Raw genomic sequence first — 21,611 nt, forward strand, 5'->3', positions numbered from 1 at the left:
AGGAAAAATAGCCAATGTGTGATCAGATAGGTAACTTCAATAGAAATTATAGGAAAAAGAAAACACAAGTGCTAGAAAATAAAAAACATGGTAATAGTTATGAGGAATGACTTTGAAGCCCTCATCAATAGAATCAACACAGCCAAGGAAAGAATCAGTGAAACTGAGTTTAGATTAAAAGAAATTACTCAAACAAAAAAGCAAAGGACCTAAAAAAGTGGTTCATGGTAGGACCAACACAACGGAATATCCAAAAGCTGTCGGGCAATATTAAAGTCTAACATATGTCTAAATGGAATCTCAGAAAGGGATGAGAGAATGGGAATGGAGAAATATTTGAAGGGACATCAGCTGAGAATTCTCTAAAATTAATTTGTATTGAGAAAAAAGAAAAACTAGTTTTTCCTTCTCTTCAGTAGGGAAAAACCCTCAGCTCTTCCTGCTGTGTGTCTAATCACCAAATGTGTGTGGGATTCCCTACAAATGAACAATTCTCTGTGACCTCATCTAGGTGTCCTACAATTTAACTCAATTCTTAATGTATTGATATCCACCTGGAGATAGTATCAGATCCCATGGGTTAAGGGCTCAGTCCCACAAGACTGATACACATTTCAGATGCCAATCACAATCCCTACATTACCCACAGCTTGTCTGAGGTAGACAAATCAGATTCCCATGGATTCGGATATTTGCTAGAGCAGCTATAGAACTCAAGGACACATTTATGTTTACCAGTCTATTAAAGGCTATAGTAAAGGACAGAAATGAAGAACCAGATGATGAGACACACAGGGCAAGGTCTGGCAGGGCCCCAAGCACAGTAGTTTCTGTCCCTATGGAATTGGAGGTGCATCACCTTCCTGTACAGAGATATGTTCACCAACCTGGAAGTTCCCCAAACGCCTTCATCACAGAGGCACGATCAGTTATTAGCTCCATTTCCAGTCTCTTTCCCCTTTGGAGGAGGGAGGTAGAGCTGAAAATTCCAAGCTTTTAATCACATTTTGATCTTTCTGGTGACCAGCCCCCATCTGGAGCCATTCCGGAGCCCACTCAGAATGTCCTCATTAAAACAAAAGATCCTCCTGGGGCTCTTATCACTAGAAGTTTACAAGGGTTTTAAGAGCCCTGTGTCAGATATGAGTCAGAAACCAAATATTAGACTAACACATGCTCTTAGTGCTCTTATCACTTAGAAAATTACAAGGGTTTCAGGATCTATCTGTCAGGAACCAAAGGCAAAGACCAATATATCAATGTATTTTCTATTGTCTAACATAATGACAGGCTCAAAAGCACAAATTCAAGAAGCTCAGAGAATGCTAAATAAGATTTAAAAAAAAAAAACCACACTAGATATATCATATTTAAACTGCTGAAACCAAAGACCAACAGAAAATCTTGAGGCACCCAAAGGAAAAATAACACAATAGAGAGGAAAGAAGAAAAGAATACAGCAAACTTACAAATTTCATCAGAAATTATAAAAATCATGAGTGGAGTAACATCTTTAAAGTTCTAAAACAAAACCCTGTCAACTAGAATTCTATATCTATTGGAAATGTTATCAAAATTGAAAGAGAAATACTTTTTCAAGCAAACAAAAAGTGAAAGAATTTATTGCCAGCAGACCTTCACTACAAGAAATGTTAAAGAAGGTTCTTCTGGTAAAAGGGATGTGATTCTAGAGGTCTACAGGTCCTGTATCTGTACAATGAATGAAGAACACTAGATATGGAATTTGTTGTTGTTCAGTCACTAACTCATGTCTGACTCTGTGGCCCCATGGACTGTAGCATGCCAGGCTCCTCTGTACTCCACTACCTCCCAGAGTTTGCTCAATTTTAGTCCATTGAGTCAGTGATGCCATCTAACCATCTCTCATCCTCTGCTGCCCCCTTCTTCTTTTCCCTTCAATGAAAGTAATTATTAAATTCATTTTATATTGTTTATAAATGCTCCAAAAGATAACTGGCTAAAGCAAAACTGGTAGCACTGACAGAAGAGAAATGGGCAAATCCACCATTACAGACAGATTTCACCATTCTTCTCTCAGCATTTGATAGAACAGTAGGCAGAAAGTCAGTAAAGATCTAATGGTCCTGAACAACACTGCTAACCATCTTTAACTAACTGACATTAATGTTACACTCTCACTAAAAACAGCAGAATACACTTTTCAAATGCAGTTGGAACATTCACCAAATAGACTATATTTAGAGGGATAAAGCAAACCTTGACAAATTTACAAGAATAGGTAGTTCATAAGCTGCTGCTGCTGCTAAGTTGCTTCAGTTGTGTCCGACTCTGTGCAACCCCATACATGGCAGCCCACCAGGCTCCCCCATCCCTGAGATTCTCCAGGCAAGAACACTGGAGTGGGTTGCCATTTCCTTCTCCAATGCATCACACCAGATTTAAAGTAGAAATTAATACTAAAAAGATATCTGCAAAATATTTGGAAATTAAGCTTTTCTAAATAACCCATCTTAAAAGAGAAAAATCACAAGAATAATTAGAAAGTATTTTGAATTATATGAAAGTTAAAATGCAACACATTAAAATTTATGGGATGCAGTGACAGTGGCATTTAGAGGAAAATTTTTACCACTCAGTGTTTATGTTAAAACAGAAGAAAAATCTCAAATCAGTTACTGAAGTTTCTACTTTAAGAAACTAGAAAAATCAAATCTAAAGCAGAAGCAAGAATAGGAAGAGGAGAAATCATTTACATTTAAATTTAAATGAAATCTTAAGCAAAAAAAAAAAAGAGAGAGAGAGAGAAATCAAGGAAACCAAAGGCTGTTTCTTTTTTTTAAAAAGACAGTAAAATTGATAAGCCCTCTATCCAGACCTCCCATATAAAAATGAGAAGATGCAAATTGCAAATGTCAAGTGTGAAAGAGAATATTACAGATACACACACACACACACAGATGTGCAGACATTCAAGAAATAACAAGGACATATTATGAAGAACTCTATGGCCAGAGATTCAACAACTTACAAGAAATGGATAAAACTCTTAAAAAATACAAACTGTCAAAGAGGAAATAGATCGTATGAATAGTTCTGTAAGTATTAAGTAAATTGAATTGTATTTTAAACCCTTTAAAAAAAGAATTTAAACAATAATAACAACTCCAGGCCTACATGCTTTTTTGCAGAATTCTACCAAACATTTAAGGAACAAATAATACCAATTTTATATACATTATTCCATAATATAAGAAAAATATAGATGCAAAAATCATCAACCAAATATTAGCAAGCTGATTCCAGCAATATAGTAAAAATACACTATTTCATGATCAACTGGGATTTATCCTGGGAATGAATGACTGGTCCAACATAAAAAACTTATAGGTAACCACATCAGTAGATTAAAAAGGAAAAATTATGATTATCTCCAGAGAAACAGAAAAACCTTTTACAAAATTCAACCCCCATTGTGGGGAGAAGAAAAAAAAAACAACCTCTCAGAAACTAGAAATAAAAAGGAACTTCCTCAATATGATAAATAGCATCTTAAAAAAAAAAAAATCTTCAGGGAATTTGCTGGTGGTCCAGTGGTTAGGACTCCCTGCTTTCACTGCCAAGTGTGCAGGTTCAATCCCTGGTCCCAGTACTAAGATCCCCAAAACTGTGCAGCATGGGAAAAAAAACAACTTAAGCTAATAGTATGCTTAATAGTACATAACTGATTTCCCCTTATGACTGAGAACAAAGTAAAAATTAACTATTTCTACTCAGTATTGTATTGGAGGTCCTAGTTAGTGTAATAAGTGAAGAAAAATAAAAGGCAAACATATTGGAAAGGAAGAAATAAAACTGTCTCTATTCACAAATGACATGATGATCTATATAGAACATCCCAAAGAATTTTTCAAAAAGCTACTAGCACTAAAAAGTAAATTTAGCAAGGTCCAGGATCTAAGACCAAAAAAAAAAAAAAAATCATTTAAGTACCTAGAATTGAAAAAATAACATTTATAATAATATGTTTTTAAAAAGAAATACTTAGCTATATATCTTACAAAATACATCCAGTATCTGTATGTTTAAAACTATGAAACACTGATAAAATAAATCAAAGAAGATTCTAAATAACTGGAGAGATGTATGTACATGTGAATCCTGGCGAGCTGCAGTCCCTGAGGTTGCAAAGAGTAGGATATGACTTAGCAACTGAACAACAATGTTCTGAATAACTCAATATTGTTAAAATATTAGTTCTCTCAAAATTGATGAACAGATTCAATGGATTCCAATCAACAATTTTTGTCAAAATTGACAAGCTAATACTAAAATCTGTATGGAAAAGTAACTAGCCAAAACAATTTTGATAAAGAACAAAGCTGAAGGACTCATACCACATGAGTTGTAGACTTACTATATTACTTTACTACTTTTGACAAGTGCATATTAGGATTTCCCTGACAATCATACCGGTCCCCCAGTGCAGGAGGCACAGACCAGGTTATTAAAACCCTGCATGGCTCATTGCACAGCCACAAAAAGGCAAGTGTATACTGCAGAAGAAGACTCTTGAGAGTCCCTTGGACTGCAAGGAGATCCAACCAGTCCATTCTGAAGGAGATCAGCCCTGGGATATCTCTGGAAGGACTGATGCTAAAGCTGAAACTCCAGTACTTTGGCCACCTCATGCGAAGAGTTGACTCACTGGAAAAGACTGATGCTGGGAGGGATTGGGGGCAGGAGGAGAAGGGGACGACAGAGGATAAGATGGCTGGATGGCATCACAGACTCGATGGATGTGAGTCTGAGTGAACTCCGGGAGTTGGTGATGGACAGGGAGGCCTGGCATGCTGCGATTCATGGGGTCGCAAAGAGTCAGACACGACTGAGCGACTGAACTGAACTGACTGATACTGAAGAAAATATAGACATATAGATCAATGAAACAGACTAGAGGGTTCAAATATATAGTCCCACATATAAAGTGATTTTCAACAGAGGTGCAAAGGCAATTTAATAGAGGAAGAATATTCTTTTCAACAAATGATACCAAAATAATTGGATATCTACATGGGAAACATCAAGTTCAACCCATACTTTGCATCTTATGCAAAAATTAACTCAAAATGAATTATAGACCTAAATACAAAATATAAAATAAATTTTTTAGAAGGAAACACAGGTTGGGGGGCACTTGCTGACCTTAACTTAGGTAGAGATTTCTCACATGCAAGACCAAAACTACTACATATAAAAGAAGAGTGATAAATTGGATAAAATCAAACTTAAGAAATTGTGCTCTTCAGAAGTCCTTAAAAATGAAAAGACAGACTGGGAAAATATTTGCAAATCACATGATGTATGATAAAGCATTTGTATCCAAAATACATAAGGAACTTTCAAACTCAGTAAGAAAATAAGCAACTCACTTTTCCAAAAAGTCGGTAAAAGATTTGGACAGCTGCTTTGATAAGAATAATACATTCAAGTGGCACGCAAGTATATAAAGATTCCCAACATTATTATTATTGGGGAAATGTGAATAAAAATTTCAATGAGATACCACATTACACAACTCTTAGAATGGCTAAAATCAGGAATTTTTTTTTTTAACACTATTAAGTGCTCTCAAGAATAGGACCTAACAATAACTCTCACACATTGCTAGTGTGAATTAAACTTGCAGCCACTCTGGAAACCAGTTTGATAGTTTCCTATAAAGTTAAATGCATACCTACCTGACCCAGCAATCCCACTTCAAAGTGTTAACCCAAGTGAAACGAAAACTTACATCTTCCCACCAAAAACTTTACATCAGTGACTTTATTCATAACCACCAAAAACTGGGAAAAAACTCAAATATACCTCAACTGTGAACTGTTCCATAAGCAAGTATGGTACATTCATCTAACAAAAGATGAATAATAATAATAAAACAATATATGTAACAGTATAGTTGAGTCTCAGATACATCATGCTAAAAGGAAGAAGCCAGAAGCTAGAAGTTGAGTACTACATGATTCTATTTACACAATCTTCTTGTAAAGGAAAAAACCAGAGGGACAGAAAAAAGACCAGGGATTGCCAGAGGCTTGACTTTATAACCAGACACCTAGCTGGTCATATAACGACTCAGAACCTACTTGGAGAATAGCAACACCTTCAGATGAGCTTTGGGAATGAATAAAGAAATGTCTTTCGGGTGGTATGAAAATCATTTACTGCTCCCCCTCCCCCATGCGCCCCATAATTCCATGATCCAGAAAGAAGGCCTTAAATTGGGGGGGGGGGGCAAGAAGAGGATATGAACACTGGTCAAAATGAATGGCTCTTCCTCCCACAGTATCTAGGATGGATTGGGAAAGTCTCACCTTCATTTCCCCCACAGTTTATCTGTTTTGAAATGGGGCTTTACTCCTTGCGGAGGAAGGTCGGCTCTCCACCCTTGCCTACCCGGTGCGGACCTCGCAGCGCTTGGGGTCCGCGGCGCGCCGCTCCGGGGCTGGGCGCGGCCGTCCCGAGCGCTCACCGTGAGGGTGGTAGCCCGGGGCTGTGACAACGGACCCGAGCCGGGCGCTGCAGCACGGGGACCTGCGAGGAGGCGTGCGCGGGGCAGGCGACCGCGGACCGGCTGGCGGGTCTGACGCATCGCCGCGCTCGCAGTCTCGCTCAGACTCCAGAGTGCGCGCCGCTGCTTCCCGTGCCTCGGAAGCGTTGCTTTGCGTTGCGGGCCGCGCCGCGCTGCCGCCGCCCGATGGCGAAGCTGCGGGATTGCCTGCCCCGCCTGATGGTCACGATCCGGTCCCTGCTCTTCTGGTGCCTGGTCTACTTCTACTGCGGGCTCTGCGCCTCCATCTACCTGCTCAAACTTTTGTGGAGCATCTGCAAGGGACCCACGCAGACCTTCCGGCGGGTCGCTCGAGAACACCCCCCCGCGTGCTTGAACGACCCCTCTCTGGGTACCCACTGCTACGTGAGGATCAAGGTGAAGGCGGGCGCGGGCCCGGCGCTATCGCGAGGGAACGTGACGGCCGTGAGAGCAGAGGCTGATCTTTGCATGACGCCCAGCCCAGCGTGCCCTAGTGTTCTCGCGGCTAGTAGGGCGCGCTGCAGGGACGGAGAAGGTGCCCGGGGGGTGCTAGAGGGGCGAGGTGCCACGCGAGAGGGTCAGGGGGTTGTGTGTGTCGTTATGGTCCTTGTGTGTGTGTGAGAGAGAGTCTAATAATCTGGGTCTTGTTATTACTGTCCCCTACTCCTCCACCGCAACAACCTTCTCCAACTGTAAGGGGAAGCGGTCGTCTGTCACCTTTTTGCCCTTTAGAGCTCAGATAAGCTGTAGGGAATTGTTTCTGGTGGCGCCCTACTGTCTCAGGAGACGGTCCTTGCCCAAATTTTAGAGATTGGAACAGTAAATAGAATAAGTCATTGCAAATCAGGAGTTTATTCAGATCAGCAGAATGGAGCATTCACAGATGACCTAAGCAACATCAAACAATAAATAAATGGTGCATGTTTGTGGAGAAGGAAGCAGCGCTATGATGCCAGAGACCAAAGGAATGGCACAAAAAGTAAATGTCAACTATTCATGCAGACTCGTTAATTGCCCATGCTTGTCCCAAGCTTTCTTACAGCCCACGATTATTCTATTTCCTGAGGCTCCAGGTGGTGAAGGGAGATGGCTTTTTGTGATGCACCCTACAAGTCTGACTCACTGGCCTTTCAAAAATAGCCTCCATGAAGGGATAGTTTTGTCACCAGGTCTGGGGTTTCTGTTAAGAGCTAGATTGCCCTGCAGCTCAGACCACAGAAGTGCATGTCCTTTTTATCCTGCAGTTGACATGAGAATTAAATGAGTCAATATTTGTAAAAAACAAGCTAAAACCAAAAATCTTATAACAGTGCCTGGTACATAGTAAAATGAAATGAAATATTTATTCACTAAATCCAGTCAAGTTCCTACAGCCTTTCATCTTCCAAGACTCACCACCAATAAAAGAAGTTATTGAACTTCCAGGAAGGCATTCTGCAGTAGAGGGTAGAAGTCAGAGTTGTTATGTTCATCCTACCTGAGGGGGAAAATCAGTTTAAGAATTATTCGGAACTCATCACAATGACTCTCTTCTGACTTTGGCCACTTAAAGAGTTTCCCCAGAGACCTAGAACCAAGGAATAGAAAGAGCGTTGTCCTGGGCAGTAGGACAAGATGGAGGTTCTAGTCACAGTCCTGCTCCCAACCATCTTAATGACCTGTAGTAACATCTTTGGACCTCAGTTTCTAACACTGCAAAAATGATAGAGTTGAACAAGATGAGCTTTAAGATTTTTTTCATGTCTGGAAACCCTAGGTTATCTGATGTAAAACCCGGTCAGTCTCTGGGTTTTGGTTCTTGTTTTTTTACCTCACTTCCTTCTGAGCTTTTGTGTTTCTTTCTTGCCCCACTTTCCTTTCTTCTATTTGCTTTGTATTTGCTATATTTCTGTCTCATTTCTGTGATTTTTGTTTCCCTTGGGCAATCTTGTCTCCCATATGCAGAGCAAAGGTTTGAGCACTCAGAGCATTCGGCTGTTAGACATACACTGACATGACATGAGGAGCAGGCAGCCAGGGGAACTGTGCATGCAACTCTCAACTGAAAATAATGTGGGAGGGAGAGAACTAAAAATAAGGAAAGGAGGTGTGAATTATATAACTGATGGCACAGCTCTTGACAGGCAAGCTGAGAAAAGTATATGACTAGGAGGTAAATAATGGCAGGAATATAAATGCAGATCAGAATTATTTACTTGCCCTGCAGAATTTGAGTGAGATGAAGTGTGACACATCACTAAGAAAATTATGACTGTTTCAGAAGCTCATAATATAGATAAATTGACGCTGTAAATAGAAGGTAATGTCAACAAAAGCGAATCTGTTAATTTACCCCGCTGATAAACAGTGGTTATTTCTTCTCTCTGAAAATTAATAATACTTATTTTATCTCTTGATATTAAAAATAATGCAAGTGAAATTTTCTAATGGAATGGAAATTGTACTTTTATAGTCAACACAAAGCGTCACTGAAATCTCATGCACTCTATTTCCTATTGCAGGATTCGGGGTTAAGATTTCATTATGTTGCTGCTGGAGAAAGAGGCAAACCACTTATGCTGCTGCTTCATGGATTTCCAGAATTCTGGTAAACTTAACAATAACTTTTTCTTTTGCACTAAAGATTTGGCTTACCATAGTGTCATTTTCTTGCAGTGATTTTTAATAGACCCCATGCTATGATCAAGTGCTGGCCTAGAGTTATTACTCCTAAGTGTTCCTCCGTCACAAGAATGATATTCCTTCTGTTTTAAAGAAACATGCATATTGTTATCCTAAATTTATTTATTTTTGAGAATTAAAACAAGTATCATTTAGTGTTTCAAATTTTTGAAACAGTCAATTGCAAAACACTTTTTAACTTTTTATTTTATATTGTAATATAGCCAGTTAACAATGTTGTGATAGCCTCAGGTCGACAGCAAAGGGACTCAACTATACATACACATACATCCATTCTCCCTCCAACTCCTCTCCCATCCAGGCTGCCACATAACATTGAGCAGAGTTCCTTGCACTGTACAGTAGGACTTTGTTAGTTATCTATTTTAAATATAGCAGTGTGGCTCAATGTTGTGTGGCAGCCTGGATAGGACGGGCACTTAGGGAAGAATGAATACACGTATATGTATGACTGAGTCCCTTCATTTTTCACTTGCAACTATCACAATATTGTTAAAGACTAAATTAGGATAGCAGTGTGTACATATCGATCCCAAACTCCCTGACTATCCCTTCTCCCTATTTTTCCCCCTTGGCAATCATAAACCAGTTTTTATAGTACCTACTGATGGACATGAATTTAAGCAAGTTCCAGGAGATAGTGATGGACAGGGAAGCCTGGCATACTGCAATCCATGGGGATGCAAAGAGTCTGACATGACTGAGTGACTGAGCTGAACTGTGGACAAAATGCAACACTGGGTGGTAAAGGAGGTTCGAAAGAAACCAAAGAATTAGAATGCTTGTTACCTGGCAGCCTTTGGTAAGGCTTGGGTGAGGGGAAGGCAGGAGGAGAAGAGGGCTCATGGAAACTGAAAAAGGACTCTTTCCTATGTACATAGTAACAGGCTCAGATGAATTCAGGACAAATTAAGGATCAGAATATTTCATCTGGAGAAAAAACCTATAGCCAAAAATACACAGTTGCTAGTTACCTACGGGAAAATACTCGGTTCCCCTTTGAACCCCACAGAACCAAATAAGCACAGATGAAACAACGCATGATGAAACTTTAAAAAAATGAATAGCTTTTAAAAGATGGTAGATATTAAGGTGGTAAAAAGAAAATCAGATTTTTGCTAGCTTAGGGTTATGATCTTGGAATGGAAAAATGGACCAAAAAATTATATTCTCTAAACTGACTTAAATGTAGAATGTGTGGTATGTTTTTAAAGTTCTAGGACAATGCCCTGTCCCCAAATTTCTCCTTTACTTTTGCTCTTAACACCTAGAATTCCACATTACATATTCCTCACTTCCTTTAGAATTTTAAAGATTTTGTGTGATCTGAATTCCTAATTTAAAATGCATCTAGCTCTGAAAAAATATTTAGTTAATACTTTTAGAGTAAAAGGCCTTTATTATAAATACTTTGAGATTGCTAGTGCACCAGGAAGTGTTAGGCATTGAAGAAGAGAATGGAGGAGGGCAAAACCCCATCTAGCCCATCATTTTTCTAGAGCAAAAAGTCTATGACATGCAAGCATGCTAAGTCGCTTCAGTCGTGTCTGACTCTTTGCAACCTCATGGATGGTCGCCCGCCAGGCTCCTCTGTCCATGGGATTCTCTAGGCAGGAATACTGGAGTGGGTTGCCCTGCCCTCCTCCAGGGGATCTTCCCAACCCAGAGATAGAACCTTTGTCTCTTACATCTCCTGCATTGCAGGCAGGTTCTTTACCACTGGCACCACCTGGGAAGACCCTAGGACATGACTGGCTTACAGATAAAATGTTAGTCTAAAGTATTAATCAAATCTGCGTAAAGTGATGTGGGCAGTGAATTGGCTCAGCTGCTTAGTTGTTGAGACTTCTGTTTGTGTAAGTCATACCCTAAAGTGAGATCTCTATGTTGACATTTTGTCTTTCCTTCCAAATTACCACTGTTACTCGTTATGCAATCTAGTCAATTCCATTCATGAGCTCCATTCAGGAAAAAGTCAGTTCAAATCAGAATTTAGGATAACGGTGTTTTGATTAAACCACTTCAATCTCTCTCTCTTAGACTTTCCTTTTTCTGTCCCCAAAAGCCCTTTCTCTTGCACTTTTCCCCTTTTATGCTTGCGTGCTCAGTCTCTCTGTCGTGTTCAACTCTTTGCAACCCTGTGGACTGTAGCCCACCAGGCTCCTCTGTCCATGGAGTTCTCCAGTCAAGAATACTGGAGTTTGTTGTCATTTCCTCCTCCAGGTGATCCTCCTAACCCGGAGAGCAAATCCACATCTCTGGGGATTCCTACATGGGCAGGCAGATTCTTTACCCGTGAGCCACCTGGGAGGCCCTCCTTTTATTTTTTTTAGAGCCAAAAAGCTTTGGCATTTTGAACCAATTTCAATTTATATTGCCCATGTAAATATCCCTTTATTAATCAAGTTTTGCCTAAATGCACATGAGTTTATAATATTACAGATCAAGCAGGTCAGATTATTTGATACAGTGAAAACAAAATAATCATAAACTGGCAATGTATGTAAAAATGCTTTTTAAACAGAAAATCATTATACAAATATAAGGTATTATTTGCATTTATCATCATTAACTAAGAACAGCAGTTGAGAATTGGTGAAATTTAATATATACTATTAGATGTTACACAGAAACAATAAAATTCTGGGTCTTCTTAAAATATAGAGGAAACATCAAACAATATACAGATCTAAATTAGTGCCAAATAAGGCTGTCACAGATGATTTTCTCCCCCTCTATCTCCACCTCAATTTGCATTGCTTTTAAAAATATTTTGAGCTGATGCAAGCAGTTTCTGGCAATAACACCAGCTGTATGGGACACACTCGTCATTACTCAAGTGCTGAGGCAAGTAAGGGCTCTTCATGCATACAGCTGAGCACGGAGCCTGATGACTGTGGCTTTTTCTCCATTGTAAAAGGAAAGAGTATATTCTGCATCTCAAAGAGGCTAGCCTGGTGAACTAGGAGCCCTCCTTGTGTTAAGAATAGCTAAGAAAGAAGTTGCTTTTTCTGAAGTGTCCTCTGCTTGAGCTTCCCAGGTGACTCAGTGGTAAAGAATCTGCCTGCAATGCAGGAGACTCAGGTTCAATCTCTGGGTGGGGAAGGTCCCCTGGAGAGAGAAATGGCAACCCACTCCAGTATTCTTGCTTGGGAAATTCCATGGACAGAGGAGCCTGGTGGGCTATAGTCCATGGGTTAGCAAAGACTCAGACACGACTGAGCGACTAAACAACAAAGCAACTGGGTGGGGGAGGAGGGGAACAGTGTGGATGAAAATAGCTAGTTTTGTTTATTTATAATATTTTCAAGAGTTACTGATTTTATGTTTCATTTTTGTATCAAGGGGGTTATTCTGTTTAATTCATGTGAATGACAAGCTCATCAGTCTATCACTGGGGTGATTTCTTTTTCAGTTTAGAGTTGTGTAAATCAAATATGCTTTATTTATGAACTCTAGGAAGATTACATTTAAAAATTATTTTGTAATTTATTAAGATAGCAGTTGCAGCCTTTAAATATTCCTAGAAATGTTTAAGATATTGTTTGGCTCCACTCATTGATAATAGAAATAGTTGGATTTATTTGGAAGGCCATTTAAATTATTAATAGCATAATAACACATGCAGGTATTATGTTTACATTAAATGTAAAATGCTATAAGATTGTACACATTATTTTGAGTCAAATTTCTACCTTGACATCTCTACTTAAATGAATTCTAAACAAAGACACAGGTACTTAGGATATTAAAACAATGCACATTTTAGTAGAAATTGAATATAAATTCTCCAAGAGGAATCTGGGAACTTTAGTTCAGAGTTGTCTCAAGGTTTGAACTGGGACAGAGTTTTACTAAACAACTGGTATTTCTAGCACTATCATAATTCAGTGCTTTCGTTTTTCCATTGTTTCACTCAGTCAACAAATCTTTATTGAGCACCTTCACATCTGCCAGGCAATTCAAGGAGCTCACAGTCAAGTGGAAATGCCAGGCACTCACAGATTAGTATAAAGCACATGCCCAGTGCACTGAAGTGTGCAGACAAATGGAAGAATATGGAAGGGGCCACCCAACCCACCTGTGAAGGAGGGAACCTGGGAAGTCTCCAAGAAGAGAAGATGCCCAGCAAGAGGAGTTCAGTGAGGGGTGAAGGACAGGGGTTGTGGGGAGTAGGGAAATGCTGAGGAGCCATGATGTTTCAGAAAAAGGAAATTATGTAAACAAAGTCATAAAAACGAGACCCATGTTTATTCACTGCAAGCAGATAAGTGCTGCAGGGGCAGCACAGCATGGATTCTCAGGCCAGACCACCTGGGTTTGGATCCTGGCTCTGCTATTTGCTAACTCTGTGACTTTCAGCACGTCCACAAACCTTGGTTTCTTCATCTGTAAAATGGGGATAATAATAGTACTTACTTTATACTACTATTTTGAAGATCAACATCACTATATGTGAAGCACTTAGAATTGTGTGCCTGGCCTGTAATAAGACAGATATAGATGTTAGCCTTTTTTTTATTATATAGCAAATGACAGAGGGTATAAGGTAGTCAAGCTGGAAGATTAGGAAGGTCAAATTTTAGAGGTTTTATCTGCCAAAATAAAGTGCTTGGGCTTCATGTTGTGAGTAACTGAGAGTCAAGAAAGAGTTTGTGTTTTTATTACATCACTCTGGTTTTATAGAAGATAGAGCCAAGGGGAATGAAACAGACACAATTAGACCAATCGATGGCTGCTGCATAAATGGATGCTCGGATGAAGGTAAGGATATCAGGGATGGATAGGAAAAGTGATTCAGTTCAGTTCAGTTCAGTTCAGTCCTCAGTCGTGTGCGACTCTTTGCGACCCCATGAATCGCAGCACGCCAGGCCTCCCTGTCCATCACCATCTCCCGAAGTTCACTCAAACTCACGTCCATCGAGTCTGTGATGCCATCCAGCCATCTCATCCTGTCGTCCCCTTCTCCTCCTGCCCCCAATCCCTCCCAGCATCAGAGTCTTTTCCTGTGAGTCAACTCTTTGCATCAGGTGGCCAAAGTACTGGAGTTTCAGCTTCCAAAGAACACCCAAGTAAATATTAACATTTAAGAGGTTAAATTTACCGAACTTTATTGATTGGGTATGAAGGATTATAAAGAAGAAAGAATTAGGCTTCAGTTACAAAGACATTAAAAAAAATCAATTCAAAATATTAAGTAAGGCTATGAGAAAATAGGCGGGAGTGGTTCAGTGGTAGAATTCTTGCCGGCCACATGGGGGGCCCAGGTTCTATTCCTGGCCCATGCAGCCACAGCTCCCCTTTAGGGCTTCCCTGGCGGCTCAAAGAGTAAAGAATCGGCTTGCAATGCAGGAGACTGGGAATACAAACTCCTGGAGATGGTGAGGGACAGGGAAGCCTGGTGTGCCGCAGTCCATGGGGTCACAAAGCATCAGGCAAGACTGGGCAACTGAACAACAACAACATGGAAAAATAAAATCACATGTGTTGACAGATGAGTATCTTTTAAGGAATCAAACTGCTTCTGTTGTTTATTACAACCCAGAGAGATTATCAAGATTGTTAAGAAAGACACTTTTGCTAAAGTTTTCAAATACATGTTCATTGGCAATGCTTTTGCAGATTTTCACAAATCATAGATATCCTAGTAACAGACCAAAGACTCCATCCATCCGTTCATGAATCCTAATGTGTGTCTGACACCTTTCCTGATAATCTAGCTGTTGATGTAAAGTGGTCGATTTGTTTCTTCCTTCTCATTGTTTTGTTATTGTGCATTGCAGTCTCCCTTCATTATTGGTTTATAATCTCAGATCACTCTGTTCTCCTTCCTATTATGCTCCAAAAATCTTTCCAGACAATGATCTACCATTTGTCTTTGTCAGATAATTTTATACTGTGTTCCCATGAACAGATGTGCACGTAGATGCTTTCAATGCATATTCTGAGTTCTATAACACAGGGAGTCACTTTGAAAAATCCAAGTCTCTTTTTCTGTTTGTTATCCATAATGTTTTTCCTTCTTAGAAGAAGGAACTCTCTTGGAGCTCTGTGTTTCAATTAATTCTGCAGTTTTATTATCAAGCATACGGGGAACACCTGGTCTAGCAAGCTTCCAGGACCTGGCTATCACTGTGGCCATTCTAATTGATCAATGCCTGGGCCATTTTGGTTGTTAAATGTTTTTAACCACACACTTGCATGTCTTTTTAGTTGGGGATCTTCTCCTTCGAAGAATTTTGTTTTAGCAAGCAGAGGTTTATCTTTTTTCTTTTCTTTAAAATTCATTTATTTATTTTTGGCTGCGCTGTGTCTTCATTGCTACGCGAAGGCTTTCTTTAGCTGTTGTGAATGGGGGCTGCTCCCTGGTTGTGGTGTTGGGGCCTCTCATTGTGGTGGCTTCTCTTATTGTGGAACACGGGCTTAGTTGCCCCTCAGCATGTGGAATCTCCCCAGACCAAGGATTGAACCTGTGTCTCCAGCACTGACAGGCAGATTCTTTTTTTTAATATAAATTTATTTATTTTAATTGGAGGCTAATTACTTTACAATATTGTAGTGGTTTTTTCATACACTGACATGAATCCACCATGGGTGTACATGTGTTCCCCATCCTGACCCCCCCCTCCCACATCCCTCCCCATCCCATCCCTCTGGGTCATCCCAGTGCACCAGCCCCAAGGACCCTGTCTCATTTACCACTGGCTCTCCAGGGATGTCTCAGAGATTTATCTTAAGTAGTTGTTTTATTGGAGAAGGCAGTGGCACCCCACTCCAGTACTCTTGCATGGAGAATCCCAGGGACGGGGGAGCCTGGTGGGCTGTTGTCTATGGGGTCGCACAGAGTCGGACACGGCTGAAGCGACTTAGCAGCAGCAGTAGCAGTAGAAGCGACTTAGCAGCAGCAGCAGCAGTTGTTTTATTGGATTCTTCCAATTATCATCTTTTTAAAAATCATCAGAGTTTTTCACCCATGAGTAACTGTTTTTATGAATGAAAACAGAGTCCTATTTGACATGTAGCAAGCTGAGTAAAATGCCCCTTCTAGGAAAATACACTTTCATCTTGCAAGTTTTTTGAAAGAATCAAATGGTACAATATACAGAAGCACTTATAGGCACAGACTAAGTGAGAGTGGTAAGCATTATTTAAGCAAAGCTTAGAAAATTGACTTCTTAGGTACATTTCTTAAGGTTTTAGTATCTGGTATTTTGTAGTTTCAGTAAATCTTCGCCCTTTGTTACATTCCCACTGGAGCTGGTTAAAAAAAAAAAAAAAGTCAATTTCAATAATGTGAGTGCTTTCTTTTCAAACAAGTTTTTTCTTTCCTGCCCACACATGGCTACATAACCTTTTTCAAAAATGAGAAGTTACTTACAGTTTTCCACTTAGACAATCTGAAATGGTATTCTTTATATTCGTTACTGTGATATTTTTAACATATCTTATTTTCTGCAGGTATTCTTGGCGTCACCAACTAAGGGAATTTAAAAGTGAATATAGAGTTGTAGCACTGGATTTGAGAGGCTATGGAGAAACAGATGCTCCTGTTCATCGAGAGAGTTATAAATTGGACTGTCTAATTACAGATATAAAGGATATTTTAGACTCTTTAGGTAGGTTTTAAAAAAATAGTATTAATTATTTTTAGTGGACTAACATTCAATAAATTGTGAATTGATAACCTCATTTCTCGGGAGGGTGCTTCTGTTTACCTGAGCTGTTATCTGGATCCTGTCATTTGGTGTATACAACTCAAAATATCTGTAGAAGGAATTTAAAATAATACATCTAGAATAACTATTCACTTACCATCCAAAAGTGACTCTCAAAATTTGTTTTTAAAAACTGACTTAATGTATACTATTTTTTTCAGAACTCATTATTAGAAATTTGATTCTTGTTCTCAGAAAGTTTATTTCTTCAGAACCCACACTTAAATATTCATTTAAACATATTGTTAGATGCAGAAACACTTGCATTATCTTTTATTGACCAGTTAGTGCCACAATAATATTGTGTAACAAACCACCCCAATCTCAGTGACATACAGTCAAAGGCATTCATTCCTGTGCTCGATCTGCAGGTCAACCGTAGGCTGAACTCTTCTGGGTCTTAGCCTCAGGCCACAGGTCCAGCTAGGATTGCCTTCTCAGAGTGAATTGGGTTGCAGCCCCAGCTAAAGGAAAGAAGCTACCTGGGGGAAGCTCTTCTCACTGTGGTTGAAGTGGCAAGAGGATGAGCCCCATAGCAAAACACATTTCAAGTTTCTGGTCACTGCTCATTGGTCAAAGCAAGTCACATGACTGAGCCCCCAGATCAAGTTATACAGCCACCAAGAAACCAAAGCAAATCACACTGCCAAGTCTAATATGAAATGGATAGTAAAAAAACTTCCCTGGTGGTCCAGTGGTTAAGACTCCATGCTTCGACTGTGGGAAGCATGGGTTCTATCCCTGCTGGGGGAACTAAGATCCTGAATGCCTCAGGCCAAAAAAGGTGGTGGTGGGGGGGGGTGCTTGGTGGTGAAGTATACTATCTCTATGCATTGGGAAGATGGGAAGGAGTAAATATTTTTTAGCAATAATCTAATCCACTACATCCCTTTTGACTAAAACCCAGTGTTTATAGTGAGGAACCCATGAAATCAAAGACCCATTTCTACAAGAGTCTAATGAGAGCATAGATCAGGTCAATATTTTTAGAGGAGAAAAAATGGATGCAGTCAGGGGGTGTCAATGCAGCATTGTAATTTAGTGTGATTACAATAAAATCAGAGACACTGATTTCCAACAGCCATATATCATATTTTGTGGTAATTCAGTCAGACTTGGCCTAATTTTGTCATCATGCAATTTTCTGGTCAAGTCAATATGTAATCTTGCTTATGACCTAGGTATGTGTAGTCTTTACCATGGTTTTCCAAACTCAGGTTTATGTAACCAGAGCTGAACTATTTCAGATTTTTTCTTTAAGTATAAATTCCCAAGAGAAGTTCTGAATCTTTAGGTCTATAATGGACCTGGGCATCTAAATTTTTGAAAAAAAAAAAAAAAAAAAACACTAGTAGATTCAGACATATAGGTTTTGGAAACACCAAACTCAATATCTGCAGAAAGTACATAATTGTGGTAGGAGAGTAGAAAGGTTAATTTTAGAAACATATCTAGTACATATGTGGTAATGATGCACCCACCTGTTTCTTTTCAGTGATGTCAACATTCATTTCTCAACTACAGGGTATAGCAAATGTGTTCTTATTGGCCATGACTGGGGAGGCATGATTGCTTGGCTGATTGCCATCTGTTATCCAGAAATGGTGATGAAGCTTATTGTTATTAACTTCCCTCATCCAAATGTATTTACAGGTGAGTTTAAATTTCCATTAAGACATCTTTGATAGTATGACAACTCACTGTTGTCACTGACACTTTGGATTAAAAACAGTAAAAGTCAATTAATGTAATATTTTTTAAATTAAGTGACTAAACTATATTAGCACACAATAATATCAGTTATCTTGTCTTTAAATGTTCCTGAAGAGTCAAAGGAAGTACAGCTTTATATTTGCTTGCATAATCTTATTTTTTTAGAAGACATTTTACTGCTAACTTGGGGAGAGTTAAAGGAAAAATGCAGTAACATTACTTTGACAGTAAAGAATCTTGACAGCCTGGAAATAAATTTTCCTCTTGCTTGACTACTTTGAATATCAAGAATGGCAGCATTCTTTAAAGCAGCAGTTCTCAAATTTTTGGTCTCCTTTATACTTTTAAAAATTATTGAAGACCCCACTGAGCATTTATTTATATGAGTTATACCCATATACATTGACTGTATTGGAAATTAAAAATGAGAAATTTCTAAATGTTTATGTATTCATTCATTAAAAAATAATTAATCCAGTACATATTAACATGTATAACATTTTATTGAAAACTAACTACATCTTCCAAAACAAAATTTTAGAGAGAAGAGTGTCATTATTTTACATTTTTGCAAACCTCTTTAATTTTTGGCTTAATAGAAGACAGCTGGATTCTCAGATCTGCTTCTACATTCAATCTGTTGCAAATGTTTGAATTGAAGTATATGAAGAAATCTGGCCTCACACAGATTTGTAATTGGAAAAGGGAGGAGTATTTTAATAACCTTTTCAAATAAGTGTGGATATTCTCCTTTAATACTACACCAAACTCAAAAATTGGTGATTTCTGAAAGGTTAGTAACAATGTGCAATCTGATGTCATATTAATGAACTTTTCATATTCTGTCGCATTAAAATCCATTGGTCTCTAGCCCTTTGAATGGATTTTTTTAACCTATGCATGATTTTGCAGTCATCATGCATTGAAAGATATTGGTTCATTGAGCTATTCAGGTCTTCCATAAATTGACACATTTCATTATATGATATCAAAGAATCACTTTCATTAATATCACCCCAGTTTCATCAAAAAAGTCTTCATAGAAAAGCTGTCAAGCTCAGAGTAGCAGACACAAGTTTCCAAAATTCTCATTTTCATTTGAAAGCTTGAACTTGGTAATTGACAACAAACACTGATTGTTTTCCCCCAAGTGACAGGCTTGCTTTGTTCATTTTCAGGAGACTATCTGCTCAATACCCAAGTCTGACTGATGATAGTTTGTTAGTCATTCTCTCAAGTAAAAGCGATATTTTATTAAAAAGGCAGCTAATTCAACTTAACAGCTGAAGAATTGCTTTTCCTCCAGATAATCGTTAATTTTGGTATTCAACAGAACTGCCTTATATATATTTTCTAACTGCATCACAAGACAAAAGGTAGAAACTTAATAAAATTAATAATTTTGGCTATTTCATCAAACACATTCATAAGTGAAACTGCCACTTCATTTTATGTCTTTATTTATTTACAGCAAGTGTGTGGTGTGAGGAGTACGATGGATTATAAACAGTGTGGTATTGTTTAGTGCCACAGCTTTGATTTGTGCTCAGGCAACAATGGCTTTATCTACTGTTGCCTTTGCACCATATGTGCAAATGTCAAAGAAATGAGAAAAACTAATAGTATTGTCTTGAAATAGTCAGACCACCTGGATCTTTTGAAAGGGTCTTGAGGATCCCCACGGGTCCACATGGAATATGTTTCAGAACCTCTGCTATAAAGAGAACTCTTAAAAGAATGATTTAAAACAAACAAGCAAACAAAAACAAAACAATAAGCACCTGTGGAAATGGCTAGGCACATTTTTATTTGGTTTTGACATGTTATGATTTCGTCCTCTTGAACCATTCTTGTCAAACTTTCTGAGGTTCAGTACTGTCCCAATCCACAGTAGTCCCCCAAGGAAAAAAACTCAGACCAACATATTTTTATTTCTTCTTCAAAATTAGAGAAGGTGAAGGAGAAATTGAACATGACTACATAAATATTGTATGAATATGTATAAAAGTTAAATTTTAGATACATATCCAATTATCCTCTCTTGGTAATATCAATCTGAGGTTCATCATATTTCTCTCAGTTGCGTTAGGCAATAGAAGTTGCGCTACATGCTTGTTCAGTTGATCAGGACCCTAGAGTAAATGTTATTTTGGTGGTACTGCTATACGGGAGCTTCCCAGGTGGCACTAATGGTGAAGAACCACCTGCTAATGCAGCAAACATGAGAGATGTGGGTTCGATCCCTGGGTCGGGAAGATCCTCTGCAGGAGGGATGGCAGCCAACTCCAGTATTCTTGGAGAATCCCATGGACAGAGGAGCCTGGCAGGCTACAGTCTATTGGGTCGCAGAGTCAGACAGGATTGAAGCAACCCATGCACTGCTGTTGTCCATACTGTAATTGATCATTTCGGTAAGAAAATACTTGAATATTTCTGGAACTATTAATAATAGGTTCAACCCTGGTCGGGTCAATATGAGGTCTTCAAGTAATATGAATACATTTTCCCCTTAATATTGATATCTCTTAAATGCAGGGCTAAGTAAATCTTACTCAATGACGACTTTACAAAAAGTATGAGCATAACAGTGCTCTACTTATCTGAGAAATATAATTTTTAAAACTCCAACCATTTTGAGTACAGTTACAATATTAGAAATGAGGGGAAAAAATCACCTCTATAGTGAGGAAAATTTAGTACCCAATACACAAGGATGCACAGTTAGTGTGTGTGTGTGTGTGTGTGTGTGTGTGTGTGTGTGTGTGTTATTCGCTCAGTCGTGTCCAACTCTTTGCGACTCCATGGACTGTATCCTACCAGGTTCTTCTGTCCGTGGAATTCTCCAGGCAAGAACACTGGAGTGGACTGCCATTTCCTTCTCCAACATTTAATACGTATGATCACATTATTCCCTAGTTTTAAAACTTCAG

General features: G+C 38.9%; 1 protein-coding gene across 2 annotated transcripts in view; it reads left to right on the plus strand.

Moving 5' to 3' along the window:
• Positions 1 to 6,736: 6,736 nt before the first annotated feature.
• Positions 6,737 to 21,611, plus strand: part of EPHX4 (epoxide hydrolase 4) — a 35,255-nt gene continuing 20,380 nt past the window's right edge. Inside the window, exons 1-4 of one of the 2 annotated variants that reach the window (XM_069597907.1) lie at positions 6,737 to 6,967; positions 9,073 to 9,158; positions 16,712 to 16,869; positions 18,493 to 18,621. In XM_069597907.1, the coding sequence (XP_069454008.1) occupies positions 6,737 to 6,967; positions 9,073 to 9,158; positions 16,712 to 16,869; positions 18,493 to 18,621 (604 nt within the window). Of the gene's footprint in view, positions 6,968 to 9,072; positions 9,159 to 16,711; positions 16,870 to 18,492; positions 18,622 to 21,611 lie in introns of those variants that run through there. The other variant, XM_069597917.1, reaches the window with a different exon arrangement.

The sequence above is a fragment of the Ovis canadensis genome, chromosome 1 (assembly GCF_042477335.2).
Source record: "Ovis canadensis isolate MfBH-ARS-UI-01 breed Bighorn chromosome 1, ARS-UI_OviCan_v2, whole genome shotgun sequence".
NCBI classification, from domain to species: Eukaryota; Metazoa; Chordata; class Mammalia; order Artiodactyla; family Bovidae; genus Ovis; species Ovis canadensis.